The sequence below is a fragment of the Papio anubis genome, chromosome 1 (genome assembly GCF_008728515.1).
Source record: "Papio anubis isolate 15944 chromosome 1, Panubis1.0, whole genome shotgun sequence".
NCBI lineage: Eukaryota > Metazoa > Chordata > Mammalia > Primates > Cercopithecidae > Papio > Papio anubis.
In genome coordinates, this window is record NC_044976.1 from 175,850,400 (window position 1) to 175,877,523 (window position 27,124).

At 34.7% G+C, this 27,124-nt stretch overlaps 1 protein-coding gene across 7 annotated transcripts in view; it reads right to left on the minus strand.

Annotated features, from left to right (window-relative positions):
• Positions 1 to 27,124, minus strand: part of HMCN1 (hemicentin 1) — a 499,395-nt gene that overhangs the window by 67,336 nt on the left and 404,935 nt on the right. For all 7 annotated transcript variants that reach the window (XR_004179456.1, XM_031657606.1, XM_031657603.1 and 4 more), the window contains 16 exons: positions 25,892 to 26,016; positions 25,481 to 25,664; positions 24,775 to 24,872; positions 23,624 to 23,902; positions 15,794 to 15,990; positions 12,528 to 12,609; positions 11,389 to 11,525; positions 7,284 to 7,425; positions 6,127 to 6,271; positions 5,304 to 5,431; positions 4,836 to 4,992; positions 3,125 to 3,246; positions 2,623 to 2,787; positions 948 to 1,055; positions 283 to 420; positions 13 to 147 (listed from right to left, as the gene is read on the minus strand). Coding sequence is in view for 6 of the 7 variants with exons in the window: in XM_031657606.1 (XP_031513466.1) it covers positions 13 to 147; positions 283 to 420; positions 948 to 1,055; positions 2,623 to 2,787; positions 3,125 to 3,246; positions 4,836 to 4,992; positions 5,304 to 5,431; positions 6,127 to 6,271; positions 7,284 to 7,425; positions 11,389 to 11,525; positions 12,528 to 12,609; positions 15,794 to 15,990; positions 23,624 to 23,902; positions 24,775 to 24,872; positions 25,481 to 25,664; positions 25,892 to 26,016 (2,342 nt within the window). In the remaining variant the exon portion in view is untranslated. The remainder of the gene's footprint in view (positions 1 to 12; positions 148 to 282; positions 421 to 947; positions 1,056 to 2,622; positions 2,788 to 3,124; positions 3,247 to 4,835; positions 4,993 to 5,303; positions 5,432 to 6,126; positions 6,272 to 7,283; positions 7,426 to 11,388; positions 11,526 to 12,527; positions 12,610 to 15,793; positions 15,991 to 23,623; positions 23,903 to 24,774; positions 24,873 to 25,480; positions 25,665 to 25,891; positions 26,017 to 27,124) is intronic.

Here is a 27,124-nt window from a genome sequence, read left to right on the forward strand (position 1 = left end):
TTATTTAGGTACCTTGGACATTTAACTTGACTTTGCCCAAGGCTGTACCAGCTGGATTCTGGGCCACACACATGTAAGTGCCAGCATCCTCTCGGACAGCTCTGGAGATCTGTAAGCTGCCACTAGGAAGAACTGCATGGTTTTTGCCTACATCACAGTTACAAAAGCAGGGTGAAAAAAAAAAAAAAAAAAAAAAACCTTTTCATTAAAAACAATCACGCCGATTTGAATTATAAAACACTGATGTGCTATGATTTTCTTGATAGAAACAGTGGTAGGTACCTGAAGTGATAACATTGATGCCTTCTTTTTGCCAAGTAATGAAAGGACTGGGTGTCCCTGTTGCTTCACATGGTAATAGAATAGGATTGTTCAGAATGACTTGTAGTTCACTTGGTTGGGGCTGAATCACTGGAGGCTCTATAAGAAACCAATCAACAAAAAGAAGTAATAGCACTAGTTAATAGAAACCATGTCTATTATAGTAATGAGCTTAAAAATACCCAAATTCATAATTCTAAAATATTAGTGATAATATATAATTAGAATTATATATTATATTTTATTTTAGAATAAAATAAATTAATAATATAATTCTAAAATATTAGTGATTTGATTGCCCAAGAGAAAAGTGAATGTTGGCCACACTGCATTCTTTGAGTCTTGCTACAGTAGCCAGTTTCCATTAGAAGAACTCCACTGGAAGACTAGAGTCAGGAACAGATTATAAAACTCCAAGAAGAAAAATTATTTTGGAGTTACTTTGAGTAGTTTGTCATTTGTGCGCCTTTTTTAGCCTATTAAAAATATCTACCAGGCTTTCATGTCCCCAAGATATTACTATGGTTCATAGCTCTAGACAGTACCACCTTTCAGAATAAATATGAACAGAAAAACCTCCCCAAACCCAGCAAACTTTGAATGAGTGAGTAAATAGCCTTCCATACCATGAACATGAAGGGTCACATGTCGATGTGCAGAGCCAGCCGCATTCCTAGCGACACAAGTATATCTTCCAGCATGGTTTAATTGGGTGGCAAGTATTTCAATTGCTCCTAAAAAGGAAAAAAAAACTTTTAATGTATACTGCATCTCAGTTTTTTGTTGTTGTTGTTCAATAAAATTTGACTCTCTTTTGTGTGTTTTCTGCAACTAGCATGGTGGTGCTTGGCTTATATTCATACTTGTATCCCCTGAAGTGCCTAGCACAGTACTTAAATTATTACTAACAGCTTTATTGAGGCATAATTTACATAAGAGTCACTCATTTAAATGCACAATTCAATGATTTTTAGTATACTTACAGAGTTATACAAACATCACCACAATCAAATTTTAGAATATTTCCATCACCCCCAAAAGAAACCTGGTGCTCATTTACAGTCATTCCCCACTTCCAACCCTGGCCGTAGCCCACCTCTAGTCTGCTTTCTGATTATACAGATTTGCCTTTTCTGAACACTTCATATAAATTGAATCATACAGTATGTGGTCCTTTGTGTCTGACTTCTTTCACTATGAGCATAATGTTTTTGAGGTTCATCTGCTGTAGCATTTGTCAATATTTTGTTCCTTTTTATTGCCAAACAGAATTCCATTGCATGGATATACCACATTTTATTTATCCATTTATCAGCTGATGGACATTTGAATTGTTTCCACTTTTTGGCTATTGCAAATGATGCTGTATGAAGATGTGCATATAAGTCTTTGTGTAGACCAATGTTTTCATTTCTTTGGGTAAATACCTAGGAATGAACTTGCTGGGTTTAATATTTTGAGAAAGTTCTAAATTGTTTTCTTAGCCTAATACTTTATTCTAAATATACATATATTTATATATATTTTATGATTTGAATGGCTATCACTCTATAGTCAAAATAATTTGTCTTGAAAGCCAAGTTGCATCCTGGGAACAAATTTTCCACTATTTCCCTTCCATACAAATTCTCTTAGAATAATATGCACATACTCATAAAGTCCCAGGATATTAGTTACTACTTTATCTCTATTGTGTTTCCCCAGTGTAGGATAAGTTTTAGAAATACCAATGTGAATCACCTATACTTTAGGTGATTTTTTTTTCTTCAATACTATAAATTGTATAAATGAGGGTTACTACCACTATAAACATTTTTCCTTCACAGAACTCACTACTCAGTCTTATATACTCAATTTTAAAAGCCTTGAAACCTAGAACCCTATTTTAGTTATATAGTCTCAGAATCTTAGTAGAGTATATATCCTGTCTGAGGCACTGAATGTTCATTAAATGAAGAGACATTCCATTTGGCCAATGAAATAAGTGTGATTCACTCTCAGGTAACTCGGGAATTTGTTAAACCTTAGGTTTGGTAAATATACACATAAATACCGGTGATCATGTTTATTATATTCAGATCAGTCTTAAATATTATTTTGTTTCCAGACTTCTTTTTCTTTCATTCCCTAGATCCCCTTCCTATGTGAAAAATATGTTTTAACAATCTGTTTTCCAGATTTTTAAGTCTAAGAATGCATGCATATTTTATTCTTTTATTCTAGTGCAACAAAGACCAGGTAAGAATATGCATCAATAACTAATACAATCGATAGATGTGAAATCACTGAGCTTGGTCTTACCTGAGGACAGAATTCTATAGCCATCTCCCCTGGGAAGCAGTCTTATACCATTTTTGGTCCAGTGAATTGAGGGAAATGGAACTCCTGAAGCAGTGCAGGTAATTACTGCTGGGGCATGTTTGGTTACTAGGAAATCTGTAGGCTCATCAGCTATGGAAGGTGGAACTAAACAACAACAAAAAGAGAAAAAACTACACATTTCCAACTGTTAAAGAATTCCAGAGACTTATCATACATCATCTTTTTGTGCTGAAAGTGAAAGTTAGGTAAGTATAAAAGGGATTCCTCCTTTTATTTCTGGGTTAATGCCTGGGTGATGAAGTAATCGGTACAACAAACCCCCATGACACAAGTTTACCCATATAACAAACCCGCACATGTACCCATGAACTTAAAATAAATGTTTAAAAAAAGGAAAGAAAAGGGATCCCTTTTGTAAAGTAGTGGAATGATGAAGTGATAGCATTATCATGTTTCAATCCATGTTCCAAGCCAGTTCTACCTTGGACAGTGAGATCCACAGTTCTTTTATCATCTCCAGCACCGTTTGCCACAGTACACTCATAGGTTGCAGTGTCATCCACAGAAGGGGAAATAATTACTAGTGAACCTGAAGAAAGGAGCCTAGAAGACAGATTTCAAAGCATGAGATACTATATGTAGGTTTTCATAAATTTTCCCAGCTAGTTTAACACGGTACCATGTTGTAAATTGATGAAAACAGTACTCTTCCCTCATGTTAAAATTAACATCATGTGCCTGAGGCAAACTTTATGCATTACAGTTTGTTTATATGGCAGTGGCTTTCTAGAGCCTCAAACTTGATGTAATATTTACAGGAAGTAATTCTTGGAAGGATTGTCTGAAGAGGGAATCTTACATTCTCTGAATGCTTATATCATGATCAACCTTGCTCTCCTAGGAGAAATACAGTACAATGAGAATTCTGATAACAGCCACTGTCTACTGGGCATCAAATTCACTCCTGGCACCATCTTAAATGCTTTGCATAAATTATCTCTAAATTTTACAATAACCTAGCAGGTTGATATTTGTTTATTTCCACTGACAGATGACTAATGACAAGTCTGTGTGTCTCACCCCTTTACCTACTTCACATGTCTCCTTAAATGTGTGGCTACTTTGTAGATAATATGGCAATATCTATATATCTATATCTATCTATATGTAGTTTTGAACAACTGTGTGTGTGTCTGTGTGTGTGTATATATATATATAAAAAACTAAAATCTAGAACACTTCACATTTTAGGAGGTTTAGTAAATACACATACATGATTTAAAGTAAATCTAAATTAGAATATCTACTTTACTTCATACTATGCATGATAGAAATGGTTTAATAAAAACATTAATAAAAACATATTTGACACACCTTTTTATTAAAAAGCATAGCACATTTTCCATACAGTGTATACTTGCAAGTCACTGAACCTCCCAATGCCAAAAGATTAAAAGGGTGAAAAAGAGACATGATAGAATTTCAACTGAGGCACTCCTAGTTTTATATTTCCTGGTGTATTGGAACTGATTTTTGTCAAAGTGGACATAAGAGAGTATTTGTTTTTAGTGCTACAGCAAATGTTTGACAGAGTAATGATCTAATAGCTCAGGTAAGATCCAAAAAATGATGCTCACCTATAACATCAGAAATTCTTAGTGATTTAAAGTTTAGCCTTTGAAAAATAGATATTGCCATATTATGAGCTATGGCAGTAAAGCTTGGAAAAAGGCAAAAAAAAAAAAAAGTGGAGGAAATGCTGTTTTTCCTCCCTACACACATTCTGCCAATATCTAAATTGTATTTTAAGGTGTAAAATTTGACTTTTATTCTATAACTAAAGCTTGTATTTATTTTTACAAAAGTTTTTCTTTTATATAAAATGATGTTCTTATTCTTTACCTTTATAAAATTCTAAAAGGTACTAAACAAGGCAGGATATAAATCTAATCCTATATAAAATCACTGACATTCATCCACAGGGTTTATGTATGGAAAAGATGACCTATAATTCAGAAAAATATTTTAGGCTGAAAACCTAAGTCCATATTAAGGAAAAAAAAACCCTCTATATGCTAGCTAATTTGTTATAGTCCATAGATTTGCTGGCCCCACTGATAGAATTAAAATGTTGATTCATTACAAACTGTTTCTAAATAGTTGGTGGGAGTTTTCAATTAAATTATCCTTACCTGTATGAGTTCTGATTTTGATCCACATTAAGAAGATGCCCATTTTTTCTCCAATTAATTGATGGTTTTGGTATCCCAGTAGCCTCACAAGCCAGAGTAGTTTGAACATTTACTGTTACAGTCATGTTGGTAGGACCCGGAGCAATAGATGGAGGAACTAAGACAATGTCACCAAATAAGAAGGAAACACAGTCAGGAAATAGTGTGCCATCTGAAATATTTCTGCTGAACTGAAATTAGTCATTGTTAACTGGCCTCATAGTTATGAGCAAACAAGGCTCTGTGAATTTTAATAGTGCTGTGATGATATTAACTATACTAAGGAGAAAACTTGGGGCTTGACTATTCATAATACAATGTAAATTGCTTAACTAGCCTTCAATGTCAAGATCTTTATGACCTCACTAGTTTAGGCTATCAAAGAGCATTTGACACAGAGACTGGATGTCATCTATAAAGTGTATTTACCATGAACCTGTAAATCTATTCGCCTGCGATCTGTTCCAGCAGCATTGGTGGCCATACACAAATACCTTCCAGTGTCAGTGACATGTGCTGATTGAATACGAAGGAATCCATTTTCCAAGATGGAATATCTGCAAGAGAAACCACAAGTGAAGTCTTCTGAATCAGCCTTTTTTGATTATTCATATTTTGACTGAGGGAAATGTTAAACACTTGGTGAAATCCATTCAGTTTTTTTCCTGTTTCAGATGACACATGTTTACAATACCCTTGGTGGAAGAAAAAGTTACGACGCAAAGGTGCATAACAGATGGGCTTGTGATCTTGAATGGATTATAATCATTATGTAAACATAAGCCTCAGGGATTATGCTTTTAAATTACTAAATTTGGGCCTGGAGTGATGGCTCGTGCCTGTAATCCCAGCCCTTTGGAAGGCTGAGGTGGGCGGATCACCTGAGGTCAGGAGTTTGAGACCAGCCTGACTAACATGGTGAGACTCCATCTCTACTAAAAATACAAAAAATTAGCTGGGCGTGGTGGCATGCACCTGTAATTTCAGTTTACTTGGGAGGCTGAGGCAGGAGAATCAATTGAACCCAGGAGGCGGAGGTTGCAATGAGCCAAGATCATGCCACTGCACTCCAGCGTGGGCAACAGAGCAAGACTCTGTCTCAGAAAAATAATAAAATACTACATTTTGATTATTGTATTAAGATGAAATGCGAATTCTAAACATAATGAGACCAAAATAGTGCAGTAGAAAAAAAATTTAAGAATTTGTATTTCAGGTCTCACAGCATTTTTTAATTTTCCAGTATTGTTACCTTGCATGATTCCCAGCTAGAACAGCTCCATCCTTTCTCCATGTTATCCTTGGAGTTGGCACACCTTCAGCGATGCATTCCAATACAGTTGACTTATTTAAAAGAATTACAAGACTCTGGGGGCCCCCCTTTATGTTTGGAGGAACTGAACAAGAGATGCACATGAAAAAATTCAGTAATACTAAATAACACAGCCTGCATGAAGACACTGAAGATGTAATATAAGATGAGCTTCGAGTCAAATGTATAGCTTTGTCTACATGAATCTAGGTTAGTATAAATATAATTGAGGTTTAATTACTGAAGTCTTACTCGAGATACTTTGCGTTTAAAAATAAAGGGTAGGTAGGCAGGGGGATTTTAAATCTCTAATATGGTGTATGAAATCTGGCTTACTGTGAGAGAGGCTTAAATGAAACTCAGCTCTAGTCTGATGCAAATTAAAGATGATATTTCTTATTTCTCTTTGGCCAAATAATGGTCAGAGAATGTTAACACTGAAACTTTAAATGAAGAACAGAAAGTGGGCTGTTTTAACAAAAAGCACATCTGTGATCAATCATGCAATTCTCAGAGCATGCATTTTGTTGATGATTGAGTTCATATGGGAATAGACAGCCTGAATTTTAATTTTAGTATTAGAGATATTAGTTGTGTGGGTCACCCACTATTCTGTAAAATTTTATATATTAAATATCCAATAGACTGTTTTGAGGAAAAGTCTATATTCCTAAATGTTGGCATTCAGATACTATATTTAACAAAATTACAGTCCTATGGCAGTCTCTGTTTGGCACATATGTACTCTCAAGCCACCATCAATAAAGGTGAACTAAATGATGGGCTATTGGTCATCCAGTGATTTAGTGTATTGACTTCCTCAATGGTTCTGATTCTGAATGACATAAAACATCATGATATGCTAACAGTAATTGGACATATTCTCTAAGATAGACTAAAATATCTCTAGTTTTGTTTTTTGGAAATTGAGTTAATTTGCAGTATAGATCTAATACAAATACTCCATGTTGCCTTTTTCAAAAGCAGTAAGATAAGTACAAGGCTTCATTTAGTATGCACATAAGAAAAAGCTATCATCTCTTTGAATGCCCTTGGTCAGATTTTTAAATTGTGGAACAATGAATACCTTTTCTTACCATTTACAGTGAGAATAAATTCCCTTGTAGTCTTCCCTGCAATGTTGCTGGCAACACAGGTATAATTGGCTGTATCACCTAGGTCTGCGTTGTTGATTTGCAAGTATCTCCCTCCAGATAGGATTCGCACTCGAGGTGTTGCCTGGATTCAGCAAGTAAATAAATTTACCATTAAAATGTCAGGAAAAGAGAGTAAATATTATTTCACAGCATCAAAAGTAACTATAGCAAACTGTGGAGCTGTTGTCTGTCAGCATGCTTTGTCTACTCCTCCACCATTTTCATAGTATCAAAAATCCCTGGGAACTGTTTTAATGAGCAATGGTAAGTAACAGGAGCTGCTGTCTGTCAGCATGCTTTTGTCTGCTCCTCCACCATTTTCGTAGTATCAAAAATCCCTGGGAACTGTTTTAATGAGTGACGTTATGCCCCCAATTCCTTTGACAATTATGACCCATTCAGGAATGGGCAGGTGACTTAAGTCAGGCCTACCAGAGTCCTCCTCTAGACTCTGCTGGGAGTGTCAGGGAAAGGATGTGCCCTTTTTCCTAGAATCATAGGTTGTGAGGATGACCTAAGCCTAGTGGCAGTCTTATCATGTGGAAACAGCCTGTCCTGAATCTAAGGCAATACAAGTAGAGTTCATTCAGAGAAAGGATAGATGCCTCATTATATAGTTAGAGCCTCTGGAAATTCACCAATTATTGTAGCCAATACATTTCCTTTTTGTTTTTCCTTTTCATTTAAGTTGGTTTGAATTTGAATTCTGTCACTTATAACTGAAAGCCTGCTGACTAACTTTGGTTAACTTAGAGGAAAACATTGTATTCCAATATTTTTAAAAAATAAGTAAATAAACTACCACAAATATTTCTTAAGAATTTATTTTATAACTAGGCATAGACCAAAAATTATGAAAACATAGCACAATGAAACCTAATCTCTGCTATTAAGTCTAATTGGAGAGCTACATATATAAACAAGTAATTTAAGGATAAAATATATGATCATAGTTGTTAAAAAATTCCAGATAGCATCAAAGATTGATATTCTCTCATTGTACCTAAGATGAAAGCATTTCAGGAATAGTCCAAATAAGATTTCTCTACCGTATGAGCTTGGTCCCAGATACATATATCTTTCTAATAAAACATCGCTCGAAGTAAAATATGCAGTTCAGGTCCATTTATTTTAAAAGTTCACACATTTTCTCTAGTCCTTTCTATTGGGGCTATTAGTGATAAAATTATGTTACCTTTGATGAGGATAAGCGATTTCTTAAATAGGTATAGTAAGTTCTATAAAAAATATTTTAATTTTTAACTTTTATATGGGTATAGCAGAGTTTTAGGCTAATAAAAACTTTGAGTGATTTTTCTTTTTCTTAAGAGACAGATTCTTATTCTGTCACCCATGCTGCAGTAGTGGTGCTGTCATAGTTCACTGTAATCTCAAAATCCTGGGCTCAAGCAATCCTCCCACATCAGTATCCTCAGTAGCTACAACTACAGATGTGCACCACCATACCCAGCTAATTTTTTTTTTATGCAGGTGGGGTCTTGCCATGTTGCCTAAGCTGGTCTTGAACCCCTGTCCTTAAGCAATCCTGCCTTGGCCTCCCGAAGTGCTGGGATTATAGCGTGAACCACCACATCTGGCTCAGATTGATTCTCATAATGTTTCTCTTCCATGAATATCAGTACTTTCTGCTAACTTATTAAGTCTCATTACAATTTTCTCTGGTTTTCCTTCCACAGACCACCTATAATTCTTCCAAATTTAACTTGTCTCCTGATAGAACCTCATTCTTAGCTGATAATCTCACTTCCTGTTCCACTGAGAAAATTAAAGCCCCACACCAGCAGTTCTCCCCTCCTCCCACCTTGGGTATGAATGCAACCTTCTTTTCTATTTCCCCATCTCTGCAGAAAATGGATGACCCTTCTCGACAAGGCTAACCCATTCAACTGTGCCTGGGTCTCATACCTCCCCTATCCAACATAACTTGTCATATAAACTGATCTTTCTCTTTCCTCTGTCTTCAATCTCTTTCTTTCAGCAAATACACATACAGAAATCTTTAAAGAACAGTTCACGCTTGCTTCTACTTCCTCTTCTTCCATTTACTCTCCAAACAACTGTAACCTGCCTTCTACTTCGATCACTCTTTGAAGAACCATTGCTCAGGTCTTTAATTACCTATATGTATTACCAAAGCTAATGGACACAACTTTATTGTACCTTCTGTGGCCTTTGTTAACCACCCCCGACCTTTTCCTTGACTTTTAATACACCAGTGTTTCCTACTTTTAATCCTATTTCTGAGTCCTCCTGCTCAGTCTCATTCATCTTCTTTTTTCCTATGCTCACCTTGTAATTGTTACTATTGCCTAAAGCTTTATTTTCACTTAACTGGGACTCTCATACTCTGCTTTCTAGTCAACCTCCTACAAACTTATGACTTCAACAAGAGATTATACCATGATGATTACATCAAAGGCCGCTTTTTTTTTTTTAAGTAAATATGGACCATGAAACCAAAGCCTTTTTTGATGAAATACGGGCCAATATTTTTAAATGATTTCTGCAATCTCCTCTTGGAAAATATAGGTAATTCAAACTCAAAATGTCTAAACCTGAACTCATCTTTTTTTCATTTTTCATCACTAGTGAACTTACCCTTTCCTAGGATTGCCATCACTTGGTCAACCTGGGATCAACCTAGACTTCTCCATCATCAACATTCACTCAGTTTTTACCTTTACCCCTAATGGTCTGGAGTAAAGTGCACACATGGGAGATCAGACTATGGAGGCAAAGTCAGAGCATGAAAGGGCTTGTGAGCTCAGTTGTGTGGTTTAACCAGGATCCTGAAATCTATGGGGAATCAGCAAAGATTTTAACCAACATCTATTTCAGGTATACCAAGCTACTTGCAGTTCTCAGACCAGCAGCCTTCCTTTTCTTGTAATAGCTTTGTACATGCCATTACCTGTAATTGGAATCACTTTCTTCTCCGGCCTCACCCAGTATATACTGATCCTTTAAAACTGAGCTCATCTTTAGAGACTTCCATGGGCTGTTCCTTACCCTTTAGTCTGGGTTCTTTGCTTCTCATCTCTGTTTCTACATATCCTTCTAATATACAATTTATTAGTGGTATCCATTCTATAATCTTTGACTAACCTGTCTTCTCAGATAGTGTGTGAGCTCCTTGAGGGTAAAGCCTATTTTCAGTAGCAATCATGGCACCTAGTATTCTAGTAGGCACACAATAAATAGAGAAACTGAAGTACCGGAGGGTTAAGTGATATGCATGATGATTTAGCATGTTAGTAACTCTTAGAACCCAGCCCCTCCATATTTGGTGTTTGTGTGGTTTAGTGGTGGTGGAAGTCTTTATGTCTTAGATGTTAGGGGACATAATCTCCTTTTGTAATTAACTATTAGAAACAAAGTATAGGTTACAATAAGAGGATGAGGAAGAACAAAGAAGAAAAAAATCACTAGGATAATCACAATCAAAACATTCACAGTCAAAGCTTTCAGTAGTCTCTAAAAGGCTACTGAAGATCCTGGCCTTTGACACTCTATGACAGCAGGTAGGTATCATCTGAGCATGGCAAGTTTTAGACAGCCAGTAACTGGTTCTTCACGGATTCCAGTCTCAGACACCTGGTATCTTTGGGGTCACTCATGGGGTCCAAGCTTAGACAAGGGAAATTCAGTAAAAGAAGCATTCTCCCTAGAGATGTGGCAGTTATTTTGAGACTTTGTTGGTTTCTTCTGTCTTAACAAATAGGTGAGTATTTCAAATCAGACTTCAATGCAAGGGCACAAGGAAATGCATACTTTGGCAAATTTCCAGAGTGTCATGAATCTAAATAGCTTTCTTTGACCCATGACCAACTATTAACTACCCCGGCAAAGGCAAATAATAAAGCAAATAATAAAGCTAATTTAAAAACCCTGTGCTTACTGCTGCAATGTTGAATAATAAGTAGCCTGATGTTAGTTGGTTTTGTGTACCTAGCAAAGGTCCTAGAGCTGATTTTTTATTTTTTAATCTCAAAAAGGAATTTGTGGAGCTTATCAAAAAATTTACCTGTAGCCGTTCTCCATTTTTGAGCCAAGTAATTACAGGTGGGGGCACTGCATCTGATTTGCATTCCAATGTCACTTGTCTGTTCCGTAACACAGTGACATCCTGGGGCTCATCAGTTCCAGCAATATTAGGAGGTACTGGGTATGAGAACAAATACAACAAAAGCTTTAAAAAAATGAGCTGTAACATGATCTATATTATCATAGGTAACCAAAAAATGTTGGTTCTGCTATATGAAATAATAAGAGTCATAAAATTAAAACATTACTCATTTAATTTATAGCCTAGATAATTACAAACGGAAGTCTTTTTACCTTATTTAGCACTTTCATGTACACTAAGTAAAGAAATCCTTTCAACAACCACATGAATGATAGAAGTAATAAAATTGCATTATTTTCACCATTTGACAGTAAAGAAACGGAGGCACAAAGAAGGGATCCCTTGTCCAGGTTATAAACTTGGTAATAATTTTATCTGAACATAAGATTTAAAAATCACTGAATCAGAGAGTGCCCATCATAATACACTGAAAGTCTTTTTCATGTGGCTTTTTTTTTAAGCAGAATTTGCATGTCAATTAATGGCAGGTTTAATTTGTATGTGGGGATGATGGGGGCACTTAAATCCCAGATAGTTTGCACTGCCTAGTCATTCAGGCTATGAGAATGAACCAAAGATCTTCTGTTAGTTTTTAAATTATTCCTAAAAATTATGTTATAAAAATATATTTCTTGACATGAAAATGTTCACCAAAGTATTGAGATAAAAGCAAGTTAAATTCTATAGGTAAACTATATAAACATACATTTTCTATCATCATATTTTTGTGACAAAACATTTATATGCAAAAAAGTCTTTGATGAGATTCTGGATTTTTAAATTTTCTTCATCATAGTTTATATTCTATTATTTTAAACCAATGAATACAAATTATTAATGCAGAAACTAATCAAATAACTCAAAAAAATCCATGAACTGCCCCCAACAGCATTTGATTAGTCAAATATAAGAATCAGATTTGCAAAATATATATTCCCTAACTTATAAACATATCTTGTGATGTGCTGTGGTGTTGTCCCAGGTTTTTCTAATCAGGTGTGTGTATGATAGACTGTAGGAGCTTTTGCCAAATTTACCATGCACTCTCACTAGATATTCTTTGTCATCATCTCCTGCAGGACTGGATGCCAGACATGTGTATCTTCCTGTATCCTCCACCTACAAAACCCAAATAATGAATTACACAATGTTAACATGTTAGTTTTTGTTATTAAAATAAATATCCACTAGAATGAATCTAAATAATCCCAGACCAAAAGCAAGATAATTAAAGCAAACTGTTAACACTATGATTAGCACTCTGATAGAAAGCATAGGTTGTTACCTACATTATATGCAAACCTATGTTTTAACAGGATTTTGGTATTGAGGTAAGAATGTTTGTATATTAAGTGTATTTAATGATATCTGAAAAGGTAGATATATATAGGATCTAGCATCATATGTGATAGGCTATATCCTCAATGTTCATTGAAGTAACAAATATTCATGGGTTTAAACTGCAGACTGAAAAGTTAAAACAAAGCCTTTCTCAAGAAAATTAAATGTCAAATAAGTAAACAGATAAATAAAATACCTGGCTATTAAAATCAAATATATAATATCTCATCTTGACTCTACCTTTGATATACATGGTGAAACAAAAGAGTTATATTATGTAATGTGTTAGAAATAGGGTCAGACTGACAGCAGGATCTATAATTATCTAACTAAAACCAAAATCATTACTTTAAAAATCCCCAAGCATGGTTTCCATGGAACGCTAGGGTTCATTCACATGTTTGACATTGTGTAGACACAACCCATAATCATGTACATGTAGAGGATCCTCTGGAAAACAGATGCTTTTACTACTGCGAAAAATGTATTTTGGAAAAATAGAAATATCCTGTTCTCATTTATTTTAGTACTTGAACATTCCCAGAATATTGGCATTTAAAAAATTCTTACATTCAAACTGACTTTACAGGTTATGGAAACACTTTTTGATAGGCTGCAAAAACTCCTTTCAAAAACATTGAGACTAGAATGTTTGGAAAAACACTTAAATACAATTTTAGAAAAACAACACTTACATTATTATTCAATAAAGAATTTTAAAATGATGTGCTGTTTCCTAAAAATAATTTCTAAATTTCTCATCATATCTTTAAAATCTCTAAAACTAACTCTTCTCTACCAACTCTGTTCATTCACAATGGATATCATCCCTTCACTTGTCTTGACTCAGCCAAACTTGAACCATCATTCAGGACCGCTCTTAAATGTTCCCTCTTCCACAAAATATTTCCTGACAACTTCTGCCCTTCTGGCTACCCACAGACATCACCTGTAGTTAGTTTCTAAAGTCTTGTTTTACTAATAGAATGTCAGAAAAATTATAGTTAAGCATGTATCTTTAGAGGAAGATTTTGCAGAGGTGGACATGCATTATGGCTCACAAAGGAGAGTACAGTATACAAAGTTTTCTAAATCTATTAGTCATAGAGTAGTTCCCTCTCCTCTTGGGATAAATTACAGAAGTAGTGTTTGACAAAAGATGTTTTAGGAAATTCTTGTCTATACCACACAATTTGCAATTTGCAAAGCATCCACATCCATTATGTACCAGGCATAAGTAGATGTTGCAGATAAATACACAAAAAAACAAAGTTGAGATAAGCAAAATATAATGCAGTAAGTGTTACTACAGAAGTATATACAAAACGCTATGAAAACAGAGGAGCAGAGTAACCAAAATCAGTTTGGGGACTTGATCATATTTAATTTTCCACTTCCATACTGTTTTTAATGGTTCTATTATTGACTCATATCCAATTGTATCTTATGTATACAGTCATTTTTCTCCCCTAGACATCGAGCACCTTCTTGAAGGCTGACACATGTCATATATCTTAGGTCTTATGGATTCTCCACAATAGCTAGAACACATGGGAAATCTGGCCATCATTTAACATTCTATGAGAACTTCATCTTGTTTTGTTACAACCCGCCTTTTTGTTCTTGCCTTTAAGACCTACAGTAACGGCCTTAACTTCCCTTTCAAGCTTTATTTGTCATTTTTTAAATATTCATTATTCTATTCCACATACTTTCCTGTCTCCATGCTGTTCCTAATGTCACAAAATTCTTTTGCCTACTTTTTGTTTGTTGAAATTATATCATTCAAGAGTTTTGATTCAGTACATGGTTTTAGTTTAACCTGACTCTTAAGTTACTGCAATGTTTGAAATGGAGAGAAAAAAGGGGAATGGAAGGTATGTGCTCCAAGACACTAGAAATGCACTGTGCTGAGATGCACTGGCTAGGCTTCTGAATCAGACTAAGGACTGAGGCCTAACTCCATCACTGAGCAACAGTGAATACTTGGCAGATAGGTACTTAATCTCTCTGCGATTTGTGGGATAGACACATTGCCTCACAGAGTTGCCATGAGGGGAATGGGTAGGATAGATAGCCCAGATATGAACACAACAGGACACAGTAGACAGTTTATAATCCTTAGCTCTCTTCTTCCGGTTCCCTTTCTTCCATTCTCAGTGAAAAATGCAAACAAAATATGATCAAATAATTTGTTATTCTACATTCAGAGGAATGATGATTATGGTAACAACAACAGCAACAGCAGGAACAATCCTTTTTATTTTTTAAAGCATTTACTACATGCCTGTGGCACATTATGTTGGAATATTTCTTTAAATACTTCAGTGTATGAATGAGGCATGATTATTATTTTTATCCCCAGTTTATAAATGATGACACTGGGGCTCAGATGGAGAATAATTACAACATAAAGTTTGCCTTTATTAGCAGAATAGAAGATTGCTACAATAAGACATCCCAGGCACACTTCTCTTTTAATATATTCACATTTCAGATCCATTTCCTTAAACTAAACCAGTCAGTTTTATTGAACTGATCATTATTTGAAAAATTTTGTCTCTTCAGACTTTCATATCTGCTAGTTCATTTTGGAGATCAAGTGTTCTTTGAAACCTTATATATGTGCATGTCAGATTGCTTTTTGCCAGTTCCATTAAGGGCCACATAGCACAAATTAAGAACTTCGGGAAATATACTAACACTTATAGCACTGTGAAAACTTGCAAAAGTTAATGGAAAGATATCTTGCTTTCTTCAGAGTTTAATATGATACTGCTTTGTCTTCCTTTTAATTAAGTTACCCAATCATGCATATCATAGGACTAATCTATCCTGCTCAAGTTACACAGAGCTGTGATATATAAGGATTCAAAGACGTGATTTCTTTAACAATTCTCATATATTAGCAAATGAGAAGTTTGACCTAACCTAAAATAATTGTGTGAACTTTGACACTTACCTGAGCAGTAGAAATTCTAAGAACCTCTCCTCCTTCTAGAGTTTGCAATTGATCTGTTTGTGGAAGGGGCCGGCCATCTTTCATCCAGGTCATTTTAGGGGCTGGGATTCCAGAAGCAATGCAGGCAAGTTCAAGTGGGTTATTAACAATTACTGATATCTCTTCATGTTCTTCAGATCCATTAATGTGAGGTGGTTCTATTTAAAGGGAATAAAAAACAATAATAAACCCTCTATTTCATAAAATATTTCTCGTTAGAAAAACTTGAGAATCCAACACAAATTCACGTTCACATAAAAATTGATTAGAACAAGAAAAGTGAAATAATTCCTAGATGTCATTACCGTTTCTCATTGACACACTTTCAAAAGGGATGGATCATGCACATAAGAGATAATGAAGTAAATGGCAATTCATTACCATGTAATTATAGAACAACAGATCGAACTCAGTTAATTAGAACAGTCTTACTTGACTGAAAGATTTGAAAACAATAAAAACCAAACCCAACTTGTGCCACTTTTTTTTTTGAGAGGGACTTAGCATGTTACTATGTTTTTGTATCTTTAAATACCAATAGTTTCTACAAAAGCAATGTGTAAATACTGTGGAATTTTGCTATCATCTTTTCCATGAAGAGCTTTGAGAGGAAACAATGACTAAGCAGAAGAAAAAATAGTTACACTTGGAGATAATTTCTGTATAAAACACATTTGTTATGTCTGGATGGGAGTAACTTCCTCTTTTGTTACTTATACTTCTAAAATTACCTTTCTCAAGAGAAGGTCAAACAATCTAAACACTGGGAAGAAACATTAAGATTCTTTAGTCTACTACCAACTTTGGTAATTCCTTTAAAACACATTCCCCTTACAATGACCATTCGAGTTTTCTATGACATTTTCATAATTCAAGCTTCCAGCTTAGTATTTGACAAGGCAGCCAAAATAGCTGTTGGACAGCTCCAGGGGTTAGCAGGTTTGTTTTTCCTTAATAAGGCACATAGTTTAGAACGGTGACTCATAGCAGAAGATCTGGAGTCTAAGTTTGAATGCTGGTGTCAACAATTATTAGCTTCATGTATTTGAGCAAACCTCTAAAATGGGGATACCAACATTATTTACCTAATAGGATCCGTGTGTGGCGTCAGTGAGATATATTATACACTTTTTTGTGTGTTTCTGTATGTTTTATTTTACAATTAAAGGTTTTTAAAAAGTTACTACTGCTGCAGTGTTTATACCCCAGCTGTTGGTATTAAAATTTGCTTCCCCAAATTTCCTAAATCTGCTTTCCTAAAATTAAATAAAAACTCATCATGGTTTCCAAGGCTTCCACAATATGGTCTAAATCTATCGTTGTCATTATTTACTTTTAACATACTTATATGTAACCTAGACTTCAAATCTGTCAACAAGCTCAGTCCTTTCTTGCTCCTCATAGTCCCCCAACTGAGCATGCTGAAGTACCATCAAAGTTATATTGTCCTCAAGTTCATTTTGTGAAAACCATAAATCATTTCTTGATTCTCTCAACCAATTATAAAATTTCAATCCTCTTACTTATTGGTTATTTAATATAGGTCAGTCACCATGAATACAAAGATTAATTTGGCATGCTCACTGCCCCCACCCCAAAGTTTATAATCACTAGATTTAAAACAGTAGCAGCAGTAATAGTATTAACATGTTCTTGAGTGGTTCAAACCCCAGACTGTCCAGATCTTACCTGTGTTAAGTGATTGTGACCTATTTTACTCTGTGTTTTGTCCATATGTCCTGTACTTTGGGCAGAATTAAGAGTTGTCTATACTCCAATAACTCCAGAATTTACATTTCCGGCCTAGACTCTCTTTTGAGCTCCAGATTCCTAAATGCAATTATCAAATAAACATCTCCATTTGGATGTTTGAAAACCACTTAAAACTCAACATGTATTCAGACTGAATCTATTGTCTTATTTCTCAAAACCTGTTTCTTTTTTTTCCAGTATTCTCTGCATCTAGGTGATGAATTTGCCAATTAGTCACATAAGCCAGAAACTAAGAGTCATCCTTGATACCTTCTGCATCACTTCCTTGTGTTCCAATCCACAACCAAGTCCTAATACTTCCACTGGACTTATTTCCAGAATACACCTTTTTCTCTCATCTCCCTCACTCTAATTTGAGCTACAATACCATTTACTTAATGTTTTTTTTCTTCTTGGTTGTAGGTGCCTACCCAAAATTACTGATTTCTTTCTGATTAACAGACTCAAATTTTGTTGGGGTTGTCAATGTGCTAAACAAATTACATTTCCCAGCCTCTTTAGCAGAGAGTAGATGGAGTAGATGGAGTGATATATGACAGTTCTGACCAATGAGATGTAGGTGGATGTGGTTTTGTGGGGCTTGTAAGAAAGTCTTAATTCTTTTCTAAAGGGGCAAAATTTCCTAGTTTCCTGCTCTATTGTTGCATCTAGAACAGCATCTAGTTATGCTAGGGGTGAGCAGATACTGCATGATCACCAAACAACCATGTTGTAAAGGTTCAAAAGAACTGAAAATATTTGAACTGCTGAACCAATGCAACAACTGCCTACCTCCAGCCATCTCAATGAGAAAAACGAAAGTACTTTGTTTAACCCACCATATTTCAGCTCTGTAATTCACAGCCAAGCACAATTCCTTATACTGGTCTCTCAGAATCCATTCTTGTCCTGGTCCAAGTAGCCTTGCATTTTATAGCCAGAGTGCTCTTCTCAAACTGTAGTTCTATTTGTTATTCCATTTTTAGAACTTTGACTGATTTCTCATTGTTACAGGATAAAAAGCAGACTTCTTAATGTGGTCAACAAAGTCCTTTATGACCTGGCCCTATGAAAACCCCCTATTTTGTATAATGCTCTCCCTTGTTTTCAGTGGTCTAGCCACATTGGACTTTTCAGAACCACTAATATACCATGATACCTCCCCACCACATGGATAGAATTAAATAAAGAGTATTTCCCCAAGTTAAGATGTTTGCATTCTGAGTGGTAGCACTGCTTCAAGTGAAGAACTTTCCAGAGTTTAATGGAATTAATTTTCAACAGATGCTGAAATGCTAAAACTTCTCATCTTTCTTCTAAGCCCGTTTTCAAATCTGTTTTGAGAAATTATTGCTTATAAACTCAACTTTATAAACGGCAGGCTGTTCTTTAAGAATTCCACTAAGAATAACGTTGTTGTTTTTCTCCTTAATTTGCTTCATCCAGAAATGCACCAGTCTATGATTCTGCTCCTGGGTTCTTTCTTCCCCTCCCCCCGCTCCCCCAGCCACATGCTAGACCAGGCCCCTGCATTTACAGGGCTGTATGAATACAGCAGCCTCTTCAATTCATTTTTCACTCTGTCAGAGGGATTTTTTGGAAGTGAAATCCGTCTGTAACATATTTCTCCTTAAGATTCTTCCATTGCCTTGATAATGAGGTCCAAACTTCCTCAAAGTTCTCAGATCTTTGCATAGTTTGTCCTCTGCCCATATATAGTTCCTGTCTTGTCTCTTGCTACTCTTCCTCTTACACTCAGTTTCAGGGAGTGTAAATTGACAATTCAAATTGTATAATCTCTAGGTGAGAAATGTATATAAAATTCCCCACTCATCTCTACAGTCCTACTCTTCAGGGCTCAGATTTATGCTTGAGGAGATCGAATCTGAAATTTACCATCCCACAGAATGTTATTTTATCCACATAATCCTCATCACGCTGAAAAGTAATTACTTGTTTAGTATCTGTCTTCCACAGATGCAGGAAGTTGAGGGCTGAGATCATATCTTTCTTAGTGATGCATTTTTGTGTTTGCCACACCATACATGTTCATAATGATAGTTAAATGATGGCTAGAAACATACCTGTCATATAATGTATATTCAATAATACTTGATATGTGAATAATGAATGTACAGGATCACATTATGTCATCTCCTCTTACTCCTCACGTTCTGTGAATTGATGTACAGGAATTTGCTACCCAATCCCACCCTGCACCTCCCAGACACACAGTTGTTTGTTTTTTTTTTTTCTCATTGACACATAATTATTATGCATATTTAGGGGGTACAATGTGATGTTTCCATACGTGTATACATTGTGTAATTATCAAATCAGGGTAATTAGCATTTCCATCACTTCAAACATTTATCAGTTCTTTGTGGTGAAAGCATTGAAATTCCTCTCTACTAGCTATTCTGAGAGGGACAATAGTACATTGTTAACTGTAGTCGCCCTACTTTGCAATAGAACACCAGAACTCATTCTTCCTTTCTAATTGTAACTGTACCCATTGACCAACTCCCCATCTCCCTTGTCTTTGGTAACCACTGTCCTATTCACTACTTCTATGAGATCAACTTTTAAAAATTTCACATGAGTGAAACCATGTGGTATTTTCTTTCTGTGCCTGGCTAATTTCACATAGTTTAATGTTCTCTAGGTTCATCCATGTTGTCATAAATGACAGAATTTTACTCTTTTTTATGGCTGAATAGTACTCCATTGTGTATATCTACTACATTGTCTTTATTCATTCATCCATAGTTGAACATTTAGGTTGATTACATATCTTGTCTGTTGTGAATAGTGCTGTGATAAACGTGGATTTATTTGACATACCAATTTCATTTCCTTTGGATGGAGATATATATATATATATCTCCAGTAGTGGGATTTCTGAACCATATGGTAGTTCTATTTTTAATTTTTTTAGGAACCTGTTTTTCATAATGGCTATACCGATTTACAGTCCCACCAACAGTGTGCAGGTGTTCCCTTTCCTCCACATCCTTGCCAACCCTTGTTACCTCTTGTCTTTTTGGTAATACCCATCCTCACTAGAGTGAGGTGATATCTCATTGTGGTTTTGATTTGCCTTTCTTTGATGATTAGTAATGTTGAGGCTTTTTTCATATACCTGTTGGCCATTTACATGTCTTCTTTTGAGAAATGTCTGCTGAGGTTTTTGTCCATTTTAAAATTGTGCTCTTTCATTTTTTGCTATTAAGTCCCTTATATATATTGGATATTAACCCCTTATCAGAGATATAGTTTGAAATATTTTCTCCCATTCTGTAGGTTGTCTCTTCACTTTATCGAATGTTTCCTTAGCTGTGCAGAGGCTTTTTCTTTGATATAATACCATTTGTCTATTTTTGCTTTTGTTGCCAATGCTTTTGAGGTCTTATCCAGAAAACTCCTTGCCAAGTCCAATATCATGAAGTATTTCCTCTGTGTTTTCGTCTAGTAGTTTCATAGTTGGGGACTTACATTTAACTCTTTAATCCATTTTGAGTTGTTTTTTGTATACAGTGAAAGATAGAAGTCCAGTTTCATATTTCTGCATGTGGGCATCCCAATTTTCCCAGCACTATTTATTGAAGAGACTCTCCTTTCCCCGTATGTGTTCTTGGGGCCTTTGTCAAAAATCAGGTGGCTGTAGGTGCATGAATTTATTTCTGAGCTCCTTATTCTGCTCAATTGGTCTATCTGTCTGTTTTTATGCCAATAGCATGCTGTTTTGATTAATACAGCTTTGTAGCATATTTTTAAGTTAGGTAGTCTGATGCCTTAAGCTTTGTTCTTTTTACTCAAGACTGCTTTGGTTATTTAGTCTTTTGTGGTTCCATACAAATTTTAGTTTTTTTTTTTTTCTTATTCAGTGAAGAATGTCAATGGTATTTTCATAGAAATTGCATTGAATCTCATTGTTTTGGGAGTATGGCCATTTTAATAGTATTAATTCTTCCAACCCATAAACATGAAATATCTTTCCATTTATTTGTTTCCTTTCAATTTCTTTCACTGATGTTTAAATTTATTCTTACGTATCTTTTTTTTTTTTTTTTTTTTTGGATAGCTATTGTATCTCAGTATCTCCAGAGGATTGGTTTCAGACCCTCTGTGAATACCAAAATCTGCAGATGCTTAATTAAGCCTGGCAGCAGGCCTTGAGAAACTCATAGATACAAAGTTGGCCCTTGGTATCCACGGATTCCACATCCAATGAATATTATATTTTTGATATGCAGTTGTTTGAATCCACAGATGTGGAACCAACACATATGAAGGGCTGACAGTAAATAGGATTATTTTCTTGATTTCTTTTTCAGATAATTTGCTGTTGGCAAATAGAAATGCTACTGATTTTTGTATGTTGATTTTGTATCCTGCAACTTTACTGAATTTGTTTATCATTTCAAAGAGTTTTTGCTGTAGTATTTAGAGGTTTTCTATATATAAGACTATGCTGTCTGCAAACAGAGCATTTGACTTACTTCTTTCGAATTTGGATGTCTTTTATTTTTTTGCCTGATTGCTCTAGCTAGGACTTCAATACTATGTCTAATAGAAGTAGAGAAAGTGGGCATCCTTATCTTGTGCTAGACCTTATAGGAGAAAGGCTTTCGACTTTTTCCTGTTTAGTGTGATGTTAGCTGTGGATTTATCATAAGCAGTCTTTATTGTGTTGAGGTATGTATCTTCTATCCCTAATTTGTTGAGCGTCTTTCTCATGAAGGAATGTTGAATTTTGTCAAATGCTTTTTTTGCATCTATTGAAATGATCATATGATTTTTGTCCTATCTGTTAACGTGATGTATCACATTTATTGATTGTGTATGTTAAAACATCCTTGCATCCCTGGAATGCAACCCACTTGATCAGAGTGAATGATCTTTTCAATATACTGTCGAATCTGGTTTGCTAGTATTTTGTTGAGGATTTTTGCAACTATATTGAAAAGGGATATTGGGTTGTAGTTTTCTTTTGCCTCTAAATATCCTGGAGAACTTCCTTTACTCTCAGCCTCCATTCTATGGAAGTAGCATCTACTCCAGAGAATCATTGTTCTGTTTCCCTCTACAGACGAAACTCCCTTTAATCCATCTGGAAAGTAACTAATTTGGTTCAATTTAATCCAACAAATAACACATTAATAGTCTCTAATGTATTAAATGTCATGCTAAGCACTGGGAATGCAGCAATAAGAAGACATCTGCCCTCATAAAGCTTAACTAGGGATGAAGCAGAATTTTAGGGTTACACAAATAATTAAATTTTAATAGGTGCTCTGAGAAAGATTATGACACACTCTGACACATATGCTAACTTCCACCAAACCAAGACTCTTGCCAAAATTACTTTTGCTCTTCTCTGTAGGGTGTATTTTCTGCTATGTAAGGAGCATGGGATCTCACTTGCTTCATAGTGAAAAAAACAAACAAAATGCCAAAAGGTCTTGGTTATTGAAATAATTCATTTCATTATCTTCCTTTGTCTTCGGAGGTTAACATTTTTTACTTCAAAGAAAAGTGTTTTCTCTTAAACTGTTGCATTGAGAACATTGGAATACATATTTTAAGTATTTAAATGCACACAAGAATAAATAGAACTAGACTATTTGAAATGATTATTCCAGCTATAATCTATAGACTGGATTATTTAAAGGCTGGGATAATATATAATAGTATCCATATTATGCTTTTTCATCAAATTTCTATAATCAGATGTGGTTTCAATTCTTGGCAAAAGTTTAAAAAGCTACTTATCAATGGGTTATAAGATTTTATCAATGAATAATGTTTTATGAGCTGGAGTTTTCATCTCTTCAGACAGATAAAGAATACAATTTAAATTTAACATGCTTCAGATGAGAGTAAGTCAAAGTGAATTATAAAAGAAATAAAAATGCAATAAAATTTGTTCAAAAAATTGTCTCATCGCAACTGATTCTAAGAATTATACTTTTTTTACTAAATATTCACTATCACTTATTTTCCAGTTATTCTACATTGACCACAATGTTTACATACCTAAGACCTTGAGGATAAAGTGCTTGCTGACTTCTCCAGCTTCATTTGAGGCAATGCAGGTGTACTTTCCCGAATCTTCAGTCTCTGCTTTGAGGAGCTGCAGGACCATTCCATGGGTGCTGACTGTCAGATGGGCATCAAGCCCCAGAGGCTGGCTATCTCTAAGCCAGGCCATACTGGGAGCTGGGGTTCCATGTGTAATGCATGCCATAGAGGTGGAACTGCCTTTGAGAATTGTGATTTCCTCTGTCCCCATTGAATTGTCCATATTTGGTGGGGCTACATAGAAAACAACATGGGCAAAATTTGGATGTCTATTGTAGTTTGAGATCAATTTAAATTAAAACATTTGAATAATTCTATAATGTTTCTGGGGTTGATAAAAATATATACTTTAAAATTGTGTAATTAAGGACTTTACAATAAAAATATCTATTAGGAATGCTAATTATTAACCTTCCAAATATTAGCAATAAAACTTAAAAATTGTTTTCTTACAGAACATACAATGTGTTTTAAATTTTGGTGATTTTTCAACTTCTTCGGTCCATCTCGTTAATTTGTTGTAATGTATATAATAGTTTTAGTAGTATTCTTTTAACTACTTTTTACAGTATAAATAAAATAATATCAAGTTATAGAGTAAGTCATTTGTAGATTATAATAAAGAGTTACTTAAATGAGGTGCTCTTGGGGATTGAGAAATGTGGATCAGCAAACTTCAGTATTTCTGAAATGGAAGGTATTGCGTTCTCTCCATATATACACATACACACATGCATATATGCACATACATCCATTCATAGTTTGAATACTGTAAACAAGCTGCTAATATTGTTAGAAAAGTTTTCACTTTTTCTTTACGTGAAAAGACTGGTGTCATGTCTGGATTGAAATGCTATTTCAAAAAATTAGACTTAATTTATTGCAAATTTCTAGATCAGTAGAGTATTTTGACAGACAGACAGTATGGTCCAATAATATGGACCCCTTGGAAGAAAATACATTCTCTAGTCAGTAAGATCCTATTTCACTAATCCTTTTTGATAAAATCAGATTTCTAAATCTCTGAGGAAGTCAGTTTCTGAAGATAAGTCTGTTGCTTAATACTGGACATAGTAAAGTAATAGGGTCATTTCTGTGACACATACCAAACACTTGAAGACTGTAATGCTTATTATCCACCCCAGCTCTGTTGGCGGCCACACAAGTATACACAGCGGCATCAGACACCTGAGCTCTCACAATCCTGAGGAACAATTGATCCAACATTTCATCACATGATCCCATGCAACAAATACACATAAAATAGTTATGATTCATAAATAGGCTATAGGTGGTAATTTATGTTGGGAAATTTTAATTATGAGGCCTATAGCCATCCATCACAAAATATAGGGGCCTCGAATGCAATTTATTCTACAGAGTTGATTAGGCAGTGACAATAAACCACTGGAAATACAGCACAATTTAAGAGGTGAATATTTTTCAAATATATATTAATAGAGAATGCTGCTAACATGAAAATCACATTATCATAGTAGGCATCTTCCTGCTACCTTGCCACATAAAGTTTTAGCTAAAACAGTAATTCCTGGAAATACATATGTGATAACAAATCTGTCTATAAAAGAACACTTTACACATTTATTTAAAAATGAAAGCAATTAAATAAGGATAAAAAAATCATTTCAAGTGTATATTTGTTGTCTTCCCTCTACTAAAAATATACTTAAAGGGGAAAAAAACTGTAAAGGCTTAGAAAAAAACATTTCTTCAACACTGTTTAAATGAAGGAAAAGTCTACAATCACAGTTACTTCATCTGTTTAGGAAATCAGACACAATAAAAGCTGACCTGATAACTTGTCCTGCTGCCAGTAACCGGATATGGGAGGAGAGAGGCAGAGGAAGTCCATTCTTCAGCCAGTTTATCTGTGGTGGAGGTGTCCCTGTGGCTCTGCATTCAATATTTATTGAGGTATCCACTAAAGTCATTAGTTTCTCTGCTTCATCTTTATTACCCCTAATTGTAGGTGTAACTGTGTCGAGGAGAAAGTGAGAGAAAGGGAAAATGGATGTATTATGTATTACTAGTTCAAATAATTTCAACTACAATTGCTCTCATTTCAAAATTGTATCCCAAAAGGAAATAACGGAGGGATCAAATTTAAAACTAAATGCTCCAGACACCTGCTGCTGGACCTTCACTTCTACTGGTAGATTCTTAAGGCAGCATTATCCAAAGAGGGGGATATTTCATATTTACCAAAGACATTCAAGTTAAAAATTCGGTCTTCTTCTCCAGCGGGATTAGTAGCAACACATGTGTATTTCCCCGTGTCAGACGTAAGAGCTCCATAAATGTTTAAAGTGCTGCCATTTGCACTCACTCTATGGAAAAGATCATAACAGAGGGGCTGAAATGAGTTTGAATCTATTTCACTAAGTACATGAAAGCCTATTAAAAATCAGTTACTGAAAGTGATGGAAAATTCAAGCAAACAACTGAAATTCTACAGTAGTGAGTCTCATATCCACCACTTCCTTATGAGAAAAAAAGGAAATGAACAAAATCAGGAATACTTCTCTATTCAAATCACAGGCAAAGACATGTTTTTCTCAGAGCTAGAATACTGTATTCTTAGTTATCAAAATAAGATTCGAATTCATGTTATACAAAATTCTGGCATGAAAGTTGAAGACTGTTACAGACAATGAGAAACTGAAAAAATTACACACAAAAATCTAGTTATAAACAATACCTTAATAAAAACAGAACAGGATCATTTAAATTGTGACAACAATATATGTGGTTATATTTTGCAAACATTTTTTCTACAAATTGCTAAATAAAGCTTTTCTTTTGAATTAAAAAATAAATATACAATGAGATCATTAAAGATCTCTGAGCTAAGGTTATTTCATTATTGGTTATCTTCACACACCATTAATTCAAAATCAAAATTTCCTGTGTTTTTGGTAGAGATCAAATTGCCATCTACAGTTGTACGATAGTGATTTCATTAGGATCACCCTGTGTCAAAAGTAAAAGCTCCATTTCTATTATATCTTGTTATTAAATGTTTATTGAGAGCTATATTATTATCTGGGATATAGTTGTGTTTTTTTTTCCAAAATAAAATTTTTTAAATTGCATGAGTTTAATTAAATTAATAAGCAAAAAGCAAGTTGCTGTGATCAAAAAAAGTACTACACTGACTTTGGAAAAACTACTGTAGTTGATTGACAAACTGTTCTACCTACAAATCTATACATATTATGAAATGAATGAATAATAAAGATATAAGAATAAGTACATTTAGAATGTTAATGTAGGAGAAGGAATGATAAACTCCAAATTCCTAGCTACAAATACTATCTTATATAAAAGATATCCATATATAAAAGATCTTATCTTTATATCCCTTATAAAATCTTTAGATGCCATCGAATATGTACTTGGTCTGAAATATGGCATATACCAGCTGATTTAACAAAA